Source organism: Sus scrofa, chromosome X (genome assembly GCF_054392235.1).
Source record: "Sus scrofa isolate SSC_HxYL_T2T_F1_AM1 chromosome X, Sscrofa_HxYL_maternal_Yorkshire_Landrace_v2.0, whole genome shotgun sequence".
NCBI lineage: Eukaryota > Metazoa > Chordata > Mammalia > Artiodactyla > Suidae > Sus > Sus scrofa.
In genome coordinates, this window is record NC_139401.1 from 27,630,187 (window position 1) to 27,645,021 (window position 14,835).

Genomic DNA, 14,835 nt, shown 5'->3' on the forward strand with positions numbered 1-14,835 from the left:
GCAATGGAGAGGTGTTCCCTTGCAGCAGCTGTAAAAATTGGAGCACCAGACAGGGGTATGAACTCCTTTCTATGTGATACCAATTATTATAGTACCATGGGACAAGGAGTGCAAGCTCCCTGGCTTCCAGAATCAGATGGTCAAGAGGCATCCCCTGGGTTGCAGGCACAAAAATAAGTCCATCAGATGTTGAAAGCTCCCTATACCAGGAAATACTGGTGCTCTGAAGCACAGGACATGGTGAGTATAAAAACTGCACCTGCCAGTGTCTGCCCTGGAGAGTGTTCCAGCAGGCTCCTAGATGTGTTTAATGAGATGTGTGCCCCTGAGGCCAACACTTTAATATAAGCAGATAAACCTCCTTCACTTTAAGTCTGGGCATGATCAGCTGCTTCTGAGCTGGGCCCTGGGGCAAATGAGTCTGAGCATACTAGCCTTTTAAGGGCAGTTTCTCGTGACTAGAGTCTTGTATGTCTTGGGACATAAGTCCCATTGGTTTTCATTTTAAATTTTTTTTTTAAATTTCATTTATTTATTTATTTATTTTGTCTTTTTGCTATTTCTTGGGGAGTTCCCGTCGTGGCGCAGTGGTTAACGAATCCGACTGGGAACCATGAGGTTGCAGGTTCAGTCCCTGCCCTTGCTCAGTGGGTTAACGATCCGGCGGTGCCGTGAGCTGTGGTGTAGGTTGCCGACGTGGCTTGGATCCCGCGTTGCTGTCGCTCTGGCGTAGGCCGGTGGCTACAGCTCAGATTCGACCCCTAGCCTGGGAACCTCCATTGGTTTTCAAAGTCAGATGCTTTTGGGCTTGTCTCTCAGATGCTGGTTTTAAAAGTTGACATGATTCTATACCTAGAAAACCCTAAGGACTCAACCCCAAAACTCCTTGAACTGATTAATAAATTCAGCAAAGTGGCAGGATATAAGATTAACATTCAGAAGTCAGTTGCATTTCTGTATACCAGCAATGAAACATTAGAAAAGGAATACAAAAATACGATACCTTTTAAAATTGTACCACACAAAATCAAATACCTCGGAATACACCTGACCAAAGAGGTAAAGGACCTATATGCCGAGAACTATAAAACCTTAATCAAAGAAATCAAAGAAGATGTAAAGAAATGGAAAGATATTCCATGTTCCTGGATTGGAAAAATCAATATTGTGAAAATGGCCATTCTACCCAAAGCAATCTACAGATTCAATGCAATCCCTATCAAATTACCCATGACATTGTTCACAGAACTAGAACAAACAATCCAAACATTTATATGGAACAACAAAAGACCCAGAATCGCCAAAGCAATCCTGAGAAACAAAAACCAAGCAGGAGGCATAACTCTCCCAGACTTCAAGAAATACTACAAAGCCACAGTCATCAAAACAGTGTGGTACTGGTATCAAAACAGACAGACAGACCAATGGAACAGAATAGAGAATCCGGAAATTAACCCTGACACCTATGGTCAATTAATCTTTGACAAGGGAGGCAAGAACATAAAATGGGAAAAAGAAAGTCTATTCAGCAAGCATTGCTGGGAAACCTGGACAGCTGCATGCAAAGCAATGAAACTAGAACACACCCTCACACCATGCACAAAAATAAACTCCAAATGGCTGAAAGACTTAAATATACAACAGGACACCATCAAACTCCTAGATGAAAACATAGGCAAAACACTCTCTGACATCAACATCATGAATATTTTCTCAGGTCAGTCTCCCAAAGCAATAGAAATTAGAGCAAAAATAAACCCATGGGACCTCATCAAACTGAAAAGCTTTTGCACAGCAAAGGAAACCCAAAAGAAAACAAAAAGACAATTTACAGAATGGGAGAAAATAGTATCAAATGATGCAACTGACAAGGGCTTAATCTCTAGAATATATAAGCAACTTATACAACTCAACAGCAAAAAAACCAATCAATCAATGGAAAAATGGGCAAAAGACCTGAATAGACATTTCTCCAAAGAAGATATACAGATGGCCAACAAACACATGAAAAAATGCTCCACATCGCTGATTATAAGAGAAATGCAAATCAAAACTACCATGAGATACCACCTCACACCAGTCAGAATGGCCATCATTAATAAATCCACAAATAACAAGTGCTGGAGGGGCTGTGGAGAAAAGGGAACCCTCCTGCACTGTTGGTGGGAATGTAAACTGGTACAGCCACTATGGAGAACAGTTTGGAGATACCTTAGAAATCTATACATAGACCTTCCATATGACCCTGCAATCCCACTCCTGGGCATCTATCCGGACAAAGCTCTACTTAAAGGAGACACATGCACCCGCATGTTCATTGCAGCACTATTCACAATAGCCAGGACATGGAAACAATCCAAATGTCCATCGACAGAGGATTGGATTCGGAAGATGTGGTATATATACACGATGGAATACTACTCAGCCATAAAAAAGGATGACATCATGCCATTTGCAGCAACATGGATGGAACTACAGAATCTCATACTGAGTGAAATGAGCCAGAAAGACAAAGACAAATACCATATGATATCACTTATAACTGGAATCTAATATCCAGCACAAATGAACATCTCCGCAGAAAAGAAAATCTTGGACTTGGAGAAGAGACTTGTGGTTGCCTGATGGGAGGGGGAGGGAGTGGGAGGGATCGGGAGCTTGGGCTTATCAGTCACAACCTGGAATAGATTTACAAGGAGATCCCGCTGAATAGCATTGAGAACTATGTCTAGATACTCATGTTGCAACATAAGAAATGGTGGGGGAAAAACTGTAATTGTAATGTATACATGTAAGGATAACCTGACCCCCTTGCTGTACAGTGGGAAAATAAAAAAATAAAATTAAAAAAAAAAAAAAGTTGAGGTGCCCAATGTGAGGTTCAAACCCTTTACTTCTTGGGGAGAGGCTCTGGGTTTTGAGCTCCCTCCTGGTGTGGGTCACCATTCCAAGGGTGGGGTTTATGGTGAGATTGGGTTCCAGCCTCTCCTACCTACTGTGATTTGTTTTTCTTCTCTGCTTTGTGTGTAGTCATCATTCAGCCAGCCTTTGGGTTTTTTAAAGAGGAAATTGTTCCATATGTAGCTGTAGATCCAATTTGTCCATGGGTGGAGGTGAGTTCAGAATCTTCCTACATCACCATTTTGAGCTGAAACCTCATTCCTCATTCTTTATCTGCAAGATAGAAGAATTTACTACACATTCATATTCGAATGCTATTAATGAAACATCAATATTAAGTAATTCTTTCTAGTGGTAACACTTGGAGTAAGCTAAGTTTTGCAAGAACATTATAATTATTCAATGCAGTATCAATAGTTATATTTTGAAATAATGGGTTTTGAGTAAAACAAAATCTAAATAAACCTATTTCTAAAGGACATGAGCCTAAAGCATTTGAATTAGGATGTTTGTAAAATGGGTTATTTTTAGAAAGAAAGAAGACAAGGAAAGTATAGAAAAATGAAAGAAGGAAAAGAGGAAGGAGTAGAAAGGAGAGAAAAGTATTTAATAGGAAGAAATTCAGTTGACACTTAAACAGCATTGGTTTGAACTGCATGGGTCCACTTATATGTGGGTTTTTTTCAATAAATATACAGTCAGCCATCCATATCCATAGTTTCACATTCATAGGTTCAACTAGCCACAGATCGCAAACTTAATATACAATCTGCAGTTGGCTGAATTTGTAGATGCTAAACCCACAGATGGAGGGTCGACTGACTGTAGGATCTGAGTATATGTGGATATTTAATATCCACCATGGGTCCTGAAAATAATCCTCTGCAGATACCAGATGACTGTAGTTGTATTATAGATGACCTGTTCTGGCTTGACTGCACCAAGAGTATTGTAAAATTCTAAGTGCCATATTTGCCAAGAGACATTGAAAACCTAGACTACATTCAAAAGTGAGTGACCTGAATATCACACTTTTAAATTTCTTCCCTGGATTACCTTAGAACTGTACTAGATTTAAATCTAATAGTATAGTTCAGTAGCTGTATTCTTGTGGATGGTGAAAACCAAAATGATGAAATAATCTCCACACCTAACATTTGTTGGTGGACTTCAAGAAAAGGTAAATTATCCAAGATTATTCAGTTTGTGGCTTTATATTTCATGTAATTGATATATCCCTTTATGATTAACTATATGAACAATACCAGTTCAGTGTTCCCCAAGATATAATCTGCATCATGACAGAAAGTGCTCTAAGAATATTTTGAAACTCAGAATAAGCAAGCTCAAACCTTATTATTTACTATATTATTTCTCTGGGCCTTTACTCTGATCATCGATACAGTGACACTCTAAGAAGGGGATGTCGTTTGCAGCATTTTCTATACTTTTTTTGACATTGGCACACTTATTGTCCAGAGCATGTCTTAAGGCTGCTATGGACAATCACTTCCCTAGTCCAGTCTTAATGATCTTTTTAGTTCACATTTTTAATACCTCAATAACCCTTAATTATTTTGTTTACATATTTGTATTTTGCCAATATATTCCATTACAATTTGATATCATCTCATCATGAGGTATTTTAAATTCCTTAAAGTTGGAACTTCCAAATCAAACTGAATTTGTTAGAATTTAAAACCTGATTTTGCCTTGACTTTAAAGTATACCCTCATACCTTGTTTTTCCAACCACAGCCACTCTGCTCTGGGTAAAAGGTAGAATTTGGCCATCTTTGGTCAGGGATGATGGGGTCAGGGAATTTCAGTCAAGGTCAGCAGTTTATGGAGCAGCAAGTACACCCTGAAGTGGCCATAATGTTTGAATCTATGGCCCAAATTTCCTTCATAGGTGCCACCACCAATCATCCCTGTGACACTATATGCTAGTGCTAATAAGAATGCATCTTAGACTGGAGTGTATGTAAATGTGAGATGGAAGATATACCTACCAGTTCCCACTTCTCTTTCCAACTTTACCTCCAAAAATGAGCAGAGACAGTTCTTAACCAAATAGCACTAACCTTGATTGCACCTAAGATGGAAAAGAGGGGCCTGAGCTCTTCTACAGTGAGAGGGTCTCAGCAGGTAGCTGATCAACTCACCTACCTGAAAGCCTTTATCATCTCATTAGTTTCCAATTGTCTGCTCCTCAGTGTTCTCACACATCATTTAGCTAAAGCCTCAGCTGGTCTTTGTCATCTCTCATCAGGAGATCTACATCCCAGTGATATCAAATTGATTTTATATCACAATATAAGTCAAATTGTAACTTTGCAGGGCCAGCATCTATGAACTACTTTATAATAAATGAAATTCAGCATTTCCAAAAACTGTGTTTTGAAAATGCTGCCAGGTAAAGGCCCAAATGGACTTAGGAAGACCAATTAATTAGGATACTGTTTCATCTGTCAGGATTGTTTAGCAAAGCCAAGTTAACAGCCATGTGTTGCTTCCAAGTATATTGCTAATATCCAGACTCTCTTGTTGGTTATTTTTAGAAGAGTTTAAAGCATCTATCCTCAACCTTGTTTTCACAGTAGAGTTATCTAGGGAGCTTTCAAGTCTATTGATACTTAGGCTCCACCTCCAGAGATATGGAGTTAATTGATCTAAGGTGGCATTGGTATTGTTTAAAAGGCTCCCCAAGGGATTATAGTTTGAAGCCAGGGTAGAATACCACTGGTTTATAATAATAGCAGTTGTTTTTTCTATGCTTCATAACAAGCTTCTGCTAGGTCAATTAAAGTATTCCATCAAGAAAAAAGTAATTAATATTTAATTGAGTGTTTTAGTTTTTTTTTAAAAAATAAAAATACATTTCTCTACTGCTTATAGAAAATCCATATTTGAATACTCTCTTTAGCCTGGACTTTTTATCCTTAAAATAACAGATTTTTTTGTTTGCCTCTAAAATGATGTATCCATTAAAAAAACTGCTGATATTTATTGAGCACCTACTATGAGCAGGTTAAACTCTATAAGAAAAAGTATTTAAAAGATGTTATTAACCTCAAGACATGTAATTTCTGAAGAAGTTATATTTGTCTGAAAGAATTACCTGTAATACAAAAATTAAGTGATGCTTCGCAAATTAGAAATACAGACCAATATTTACCAACCTAGCTAGGTAACACACTGTTGAAATTCTTTTCCCTCAGACCTTGGAGATAAAACAACCCACACAGGAATTAGGTAAGATTAGCCCCAACCTAAACTACTGTGATGAAGTGGGAAGGGATGATGTAAGGTGACAAAAAAATGGCCTTATAATTCAAAGACCAGTGATTTGGGAATAAAGACATAAGTGCCACTAGTAGATTGCAAAATTAGTCCCATATTATTTCTTCCTACTGTATCTGCACATTGTAATGCTGTTATCCTTTAATGCTGCATTTGGCCATGTGACTTAAGAGCTGTTGGTATGCCATCTCTGAGTCTTCCATATTTCTGCTTGCTTCTTAGGCCTCTGTTGTCACCATGGGAATGCCCTAGCCAACCTGTTGCAACATGAAAAATGCAGATGAGAGTAGTCACCCCAGTGAATAGTCAGCTGACTCCAGACATGTGACTAAACACAGGCAAGTTCAATACAGCCATCTAGCCAGCCCTCAGTTGACCCTGCACACATGAGCATTACACTAAAAAAGATGAATAATAATCCAACAAAAAGATTGAAGGAATGGTATGAATAAAAACATTTATTTATGTCGCTGGGTTTTAAAATGTGAAAATTTTCCAGAATAAAATCACCTAATTGCCAGCTACACTTATGTCACAAATAGTTTTAGGAATGTTGCTGAGTATTCTATAGTAACAATCTACCTTTGCATTAGAGAATTACATAAACTTTTAAAAGAAAAAGTCTTATTTCGAGATACCCTTTTTTTCTTTTCTTTTCTAGGTCTGCACCCGTGGCATATGGAGGTTCCCAGGCCAGGGGTCCAATTAGAGCTGTAGCCGTCGGCCTACGTCACAGCCACAGCAATGCGGGATCCTTAACCCACTGAATGAGGCCAGGGATCAAACCCGAAACCTCATGGTTCCTAGTCGGATTTGTTAACCATTTAGCCATGATGGGAACTCCCGAGACACACCCTTTAAATATGCCTCATCACCCAGGAAAATGGGAGGGAGGATGAAGCATTTGACTCCTTCTTAGTTTAGGAGTTGTACTTGGAGAAAAAAGGACTTTCTCAATATGTATTCCTAAAAAGTGTATGGAAAGATATATAGATTTTTGTAGATATTTATATACATATTATAAATATAGATATATGAGCTGTATGTTATCTTTTGGGATTTTTTAACTTAAAAATTCTGGTGTGTATATATATGTATGTGTATATATATAGTTGTATCTTGTTATAATTTATTCATTTTAACTCCTATACAATATTCCTTTTTGTGAGCATACACAATTTATTCATCCATTCTCCTCTTGATGCATACTGGTTTGTTTCCAGGTTTTTGCTCTTTAAAAATGGTGTCACCATGGATGTTCTTACATATGTCTATGTGAGTATATGAGTTTCTCTGTATTCCATTGCACCACATCATCTTAATGCATTCATTTGTTGATGGACATTTAGGTTGTTTCCATGTCTTGGCTATTGTGAAAAGCACCGTGATGAACACATGGGTGCATGTATCTTTTTCAGTGAAAGTTTTGTCCAGATATATGCCCAGGAGTGAGATTGCTGGATCATACAGTAGTTCTATATTTAATTTTCTGAGGTACCTCCATACTGTATGTCTTCTTTGGAGAAATGTCTATTTAGGTCTTCTGCCCATTTTTTAATTGGGTTATTTGGGTTTTTTTGTTGTTGAGTTGTATGAATTCTTTGTATATTTTGGAGATTAGGCCCTTGTCTCTTGCATCATTTGAGAAGATTTTCTCACGTTCTCAGGGTTGTCTTTTTTTAATGGACTCCTTTGCTGTGCAAGAGTTTTTGAGTTTAATTAGGTCCCATTGGTTTATTTTTGTTTTTATTGACCTTATTCTAGGAGGCAGATCCAACAAGAAGTTGCTGTGATTTATGCCAAAGAGCATACCTGCCTATGTTTTCCTCTAGGTGTTTTATAGTATCTGGCCTTATATTTATGTTTTTAATCCATTTTGAGTTTATTTTTGTTTATGGTGTTAGGGATTGTTCTATTTTCATTCTTTTACATGTAGCTGTCCACTTTTCCCAGCACCACTTATTGAAGAGACAATCTTTCCTTCACTGTATGTTTTTTGCCTCCTTTGTCATAGATTAGTTGACCAGAGGTGCTTTGGTTTATTTCTGGGCTTTCTATCCTGTTCCATTAATCTATATTTCTGTTTTTGTCCCAGTACCATACTATTTTGATGACTGTAGCTTTGTAGTATAGACTGAAGTCAGGGAGCCTGATTCCTCCATTTCCATTTTTTTTCGTTTCAATATTGCTTTGGCTATTCAGAGTCTTTTGCGTTTCTATACAGATTTTAAAATATATTGTTCTAGTTCTGTCAAGAATGTGCTTGGTAATTTGATAGGGATTACATTGAATCTGTAGATAGCCTTGGGTAGTATAGTCGTTTTAACAAGATTGATTGTTCCAATCCAAGAACATGGTCTATCTTTACATCTGTTTGTGTTCTCTTTGATTTCTTTCATCAGTGCCTTATAGTTTTCAGAGTATAGATATTCTGTCCCTTTTGGTAGGTTTATTCCTAGGTATTTTATGATGTGTTGGTAAATAGGATGGTTTCCCTAATTTTCTTTCTGATCTTTCATTGTCAGTGCTATTGTGAAAAGCAGTATATAGAAATGCAATTGATTTCTGTGTATTAATTTTGTATCCTGTTATTGATTTCTAATTTAATCTATCATGGTACAAGGGCAGACATTGTATAATTTCAGTTCATTTAAATTTGTAAAAGTGTGTTTCATAGTCCAGATTGTTGTCTTTCTTGGTGAATGTTCCTAGTGAGCTTAAGAAAAATGTGAATTCTGCTGTTGTTTGATGAAGTAGTCTATAGATGTCAGTCATATCCAGTTGGTTGACAGTGTTGTTGAGCTAAACTTTATCCTTACTGATTTTCTTCCTGCTGGATATATTTCTAAGAAAGGGGTATTGAAGTCTCCAGCTTTGATAGCAGATTCATCTATTTTTTCCCTGCAATTCTATTAGTTTTTGTCTGTGCAGTTTGATGTTGTTACTAGTTCACTGTATCTTTCAATTTTCAAATTTTTCCAAATTATGTCAGTAGAAGCTCATCCCAATCACCATCTCTGTCTTTTGACATGAGTATATTAGACTTTGTGCATTTCTTTGCTTTGTGGCTAAAAAGGAATGTGAGGCTTACCTTACACTTCCCTGCCTAAGACCTATAATCATGAATTTCCCCAAAAACATCTGATTCCTTGTCATTAAGAATGACATTTAGAAATCAAGATAGGGATATTAATTGTGCTCTTTGCTAATTGGGGGTGTGTTGCTCATACATTTCTGGAGTATTTTTTCCCCATTAATCTATGTATTCTTCTACTGGTACCATCCCTTTTGGTGATTTAGACTTACAGTTTAATATGTGTTATAGCAATCCCTTAAAATTGTTTTACTTTTGCATAATTTTAACAATATATATTAACTTAAATATAGTCAAATATATAGTTAGTGTTTGTGGAAAACTACATTATTTTCACACATAATACCCTTCAAGTGAGAGGAATACATTGCTATCTTAGTGAATTTACTCATTGTCATGTGATTTATTTTAGTCAATTGGGGAAAAAAGTGGCATTTGTCACTCTAGGCAAAATATTTAAGTGGCAGCATAAAATTAAACTTGTTTTCTCTTCCCTGCCCCTCTAATTAAGATGAAGCTTTGGTCAGACTGGGCCCTTGAGTAATGAGTGCAGTTCTTTTGCTACAGTGGGCATATAGTATGTTGTTTAAGGCCTAGTTTACCCTGAGTGAAAAAATCTTTTGTTTTTGTGGGTGATTTACTGTTTGCAAAGAAGTCATTTTCTTTTCCAAGATCTAACAAATTGTTACCACTATATTTTACTAAGGGCTTTATATTTTTTTATTTTGGACATTTAAGTCCTTCATATATATATATGGAGTTGATTTTTTTGTGTGTATATGGCAAGGATTTATCATATGTGGATACATTTTTTAAGTCTACCAAGTGAGTAGTCACTCATTTATAATCTAACAAACACAATACCTCTGATACAGCAAATTTGCGTATAAATGTTTTCGTTTACTATACTTTCTGTTTGACTTCACTGGTGAACGTGTCTACCCCATGCCAGTAATATACTTAGTTAATATAGGTTTGTAATAGCTAATAGGATGTTTCAGAAAGTTCCTTTTTTCCTTTTTTCTTTTCTATAAATACTATAATTAGGTTGTTACATCTGTGAAAATCTCTGAAAAGAATTTATTTGAAATTGCTCTTGGGATGGTGGAAATTCCCCTGAGTCTAGGGAGTGAATTAAAGAACAACTTTTTTTTTAATAATAATGTCTTCCTATCCATGAATATAGCATATTTCTCCATGTATTTCAGTCTAATTTAATGTCACTTAACAATAATTTTATAGTTCTTTCCTGAAAAAGTTTTGCATGTCTTTTTAAAATCTTAGATATGTGATATATGTTGGTATAAGTAGCACTTATTTTTGAATATGCATTTTTAAAAATACATTTTAGTCCCTTGTGTTTTATATATGCAATGTGATTTATTTATGTAAATTAATCTTATATCAAACTGATAAGTTCACCTATTATTTCTAAGTTGTCTGAAGACTTTTTTGAGTTTTTTCTGTATAAATTATTATATCAACTCTAAATATGGCAGTTTTATTTCTTCCACTCTAAGCCTTTTGTTACCAACATCTCTTGACTGATGTGTTTTGCTAACTACAAACTATGGCACAATATTGAATTGAAGTTATAAAAGTGAGTACTCTTGTTTCTAGTTTGAAAAGGAGTGCTTCTAAAAGTAGCCCACTTAAAGTAACTATTGCCTCATTTAAAAAAACATATTCTTTATCAAGTTAAAGAAATTATTTACTGGGTCACCATGCTGTTCAGTAGAAAAAAATTGTATTGGGGAATTAACAATAAAAAATTTTTAAAAATTAAAATAAAATTGGAGTTTGCGTCGTGGTGCAGTGGTTAATGAATCCGACTAGGAACCATGAGGTTTCAGGTTTGATCCCTGCCCTTGCTCAGTGGGTTAACGATCCGGCATTGCTGTGAGCTGTGGTGTAGGTCACAGATGTGGCTCGGATCCCACGTTGCTGTGGCTCTGGCATAGGCTGGTGGCTACAGCTCCAATTCAACCCCTAGCCTGGGAACCTCCATATGCCACAGGAGCAGCCCAAGAAATGGCAAAAAGACAAAAAGAAATAAAAATACAAATAAATAAAATTAATTTCTATGAAAAATTACTTTCTATTCCTAATTTACTAAGTTTTTATTAAAATTTTATGTTGATTTTTATCAAGTATATTTTTCTCCATCTATTTCAACAGTAATTTTGGTATTTCCAATCCATCAATAAATTGGTTGTTCAAAATTAAATCACAAGGAGTTCCCAGGGTGGCACAGCAGAAACGAATCCAACTAGGAACCATGAGATTGTGGGTTCGATCCCTGGCCTCACTCAGTGGGTTAAGGATCTGGTGTTGCTGTGATCTGTAGTGTAGGTTGCAGACATGGCTTGGATCTGGTGTGGCTGTGGCTGTGGCTGTGGCATAGGCCAGTGGCTACAGCTCTGACTGGACACCTAGCCTGGGAATCTCCATATGCTGTGGGTGTGGCCCTAAAAAGACAAAAGACAAAAAAAAATTAAATCACCATTATATATGGAATAAAGTGAGGTTGAACACACAATATGTATATATTTTAATGAACTGTTGGAATTGATTTGTTAATGGATTTTTTTTAGGATTTTGCAAGAGTGTAAAAAGGCCTAACAACTATGCTTACTTGTAATACCATTGTTTGGTTTTGGTATCAAGATTATCCTGGTTCTGTAAAATTAGGTAAGGCGTATTACTGTCTTATTCTTAGAAGAAGATTTTGCTTAAGATTGATAGGAATTTAAATGTTTGATAATTTTTTTCCTGAAATACTCTTTCATGATTGAATTATTATAGAAGTAATAATTTGTGAGAATTTTTCCAGTTTGTCTATACTTCCATAATTGTTGACATATTAAAGTGGAAAGAATTATCTTACTATCACTTTAGTTTCTATATTATCTATAATTATGTCTTCTTTTAATCATTATATTGTCTTTATATGTCCCCCCTCAATCTCAAGTTATTTCTTTCAAAGAACTTCATGTTTTAAAAGTTAATTTCTGTTTATTTTAATATTTCATTTAATTATTCTCTTATTATAAATAACTGCTTCCTTCTGTTTTTGAGGATATTCTATCTTTTCATCTACCTTCTTTTTATTCATTTATTTAAAAAATGTTTATACAATTTTTAAAGGTTCTATCCATTTATATCTATCCATTGGATAGATATCCATTCTATCCAACAGTTATTATAAAATGTTGGCTATATTCCCCATGTTGTACAATATATCCTTGTAGCCTATCTTACATCCAGTAATTTGTAACTCCCATGTAACTCCCCCACCCCCCACCCCTTTGTTGCTTATCCCCACTGGTAACCACTAGTTTGTTCTTTGTATCTTTTAGTCTGCATCTTTTTTTGATATATTTACTAGTTTGTTGTATTTTTTAAATTGTACATGTAAGTGATATCATACAGTATGTATTTTACTCAGTTTGATTTACTTCACTTAGCATAATGCCATCTTCTACCTTAATTTGGATGCTTACCTTATTAGTTTTTAGCCAGTATTCTCTTAGGAGTTTTGAAGTCCTTAAATTTCCTTCAGTACAGTACTTCTTACTGCCTTATATAGTTTTGCTATGTAGGCTTTTCAGTGCCACTTATCTCTCTTTTATTTAAAATTCCCATTATGCTTTTGATTATTTAGCATTATGCTAAATTTCTGATTTTGGAGGATTTTGTGATTTTGTTATTAACTTGTAAGTCATACTGGGATCAAAATGCACAGAGAAGAGTTCCAATTGTGGCTCAGTGGAAATGAACCCAACTAGTATCCATGAGGATGTAGGTTCAATCCTTGCCCCACTCAGTGGGCTAAGGACCTGGCATTGCCATGAGCTATGGTGTAGGCTGGCAGCTGCAGCTCCAGTTCAACCCCTGTGGCCCTAAAAGAAAAAAAAAAGAATGAATACAATTAAAAAAATGAATTTATAATATGTTCCAAGGATTCTAAAAAAGGATGTGCTTTCTCATATTTTTGGATGGAGAATTCTTTATTAAATAGGTCAAGCTTGTTGTTAGCACTTTCCCATGTATTTCATATTATTGCTTTTTGTCAACTTGCTGTATCAAAAATTATCAAAATCTATGATCCCATTTTATAATAGCATCAAAAGGACTAAAGATACATAAAAGTAAGTTCAACCAGGGACATGAAAGACCTGTACACTGACTACTATAAAATTTTGAGGAAAAAATTGAAGACTACACAAATAAATGGAAAGGGATCTTGTGCTCATGGATTCAAAGTACTAATATAAGCATTAAAATGTTCATGCTACCCAAATCTATCTACAGATTTAATGTAATCACTATCAAAATCCCAGTGGAATTTTTCACAGAAATAGAAAAAGAATCCTAAAATTTGAATGGAACCACAGAAGACTGCAAGTAGCCAAATAAATCTTGAGAAAGAAAAACAAAGTAGGAGGCATCACCCTAATTTAATATTAGATTACAAATCTGTAGTAATCAAAACATGTGGTATTTGCATAAAAACAGTTACAGAGACAATGGAACAAAATCCAGAGCCCAGAAAATTTGACAAGGAAGGCAAGAGTACTCCATGAGGAAAGGATAGTATCTTCAATAAATAGCATTGGAAAAACTGAATATCCACATGCAAAAGAAAGAAATTAGATCCTTTTACACCACATGCAAAAAAATTAACTCAAAATGGATTAAAGGCTTAAATGTAACACCTAAAACCACAAGACTCCTGGAAAAAAACGGAAAAAAGCTTCTGATTGGTCTTCGTAATGATTTTTGGAAATCACTTCTAAAGCACAAGCAAGAAAATCGAAAACAAGTGGAAGTACATCAAAGTAAAAAGTTTCTGAACAGCAAGAGAAACCATCAACAAAATAAAAAGGCATCCTAAAAAATGAGAAAAAATGTTTGCAAACAATATATGAAAAGAGGTTAATATCTAAAGTATATTTTTAAAAATTCATATTATTCAATAGCAAAAAAACAAATAATCCATTTAAACATGGGTGAAGGACTGGAATAGACATTTTTCCAAAGGAGATACACAAATGGCCACATGAAAAGATATTTGAGATCACTACTCATTAGAGAAATGCAAATTAAAACTACAATGAGAAGTTACCATTTTGGCTTAGTGGCTTAAGAATCCAACACAGTGTCCATGAGGTTGTGGGTTTGATCCCTGGCCTTGTTCTGTGGGTTATACAGCATTACTGCAAGCTGCAGCATAGGTCACAGATGCTGCTTGAATTTCACATTGCTGTGGCTGTGGCGTAGGAGGGCAGCTGCAACTCTGATTCGACCCCTAGCCTTGGAACTTCCATATGCCATAGGTGTGTCCCTAAAAAGAAAAAAAAATACTACAATGAGATATCACTTCCAACCTGTTAGAGTGGATGTTATTGAAAAGGCAATAAGTAACAAATGCTTGCATGGATGAAAAGAAAAAGGAACTCTTGTGCACTGTTTCTGGAGTTATAAATTGGTATGGCTACCATGGAAAACAGTATGCTGGTTCCTCAAGGAATTAAG

The 14,835-nt window shown here is 35.6% G+C and overlaps 1 protein-coding gene across 2 annotated transcripts in view; it reads left to right on the forward strand.

Moving 5' to 3' along the window:
- The window catches only part of LOC146394521 (uncharacterized), a 159,656-nt gene extending 146,440 nt beyond the window's left edge, over positions 1-13,216 (forward strand). The window contains exons 10-13 of one of the 2 annotated variants that reach the window (XM_085008496.1): positions 6,122-6,155; positions 6,426-6,541; positions 7,427-7,478; positions 11,892-13,216. Coding sequence is in view for 1 of the 2 variants with exons in the window: in XM_085008495.1 (XP_084864621.1) it covers positions 3,031-3,113; positions 6,426-6,455 (113 nt within the window). In the remaining variant the exon portion in view is untranslated. Of the gene's footprint in view, positions 1-3,030; positions 3,114-6,121; positions 6,156-6,425; positions 6,542-7,426; positions 7,479-11,891 lie in introns of both variants that reach the window. The other variant, XM_085008495.1, reaches the window with a different exon arrangement.
- Positions 13,217-14,835: the final 1,619 nt, after the last annotated feature.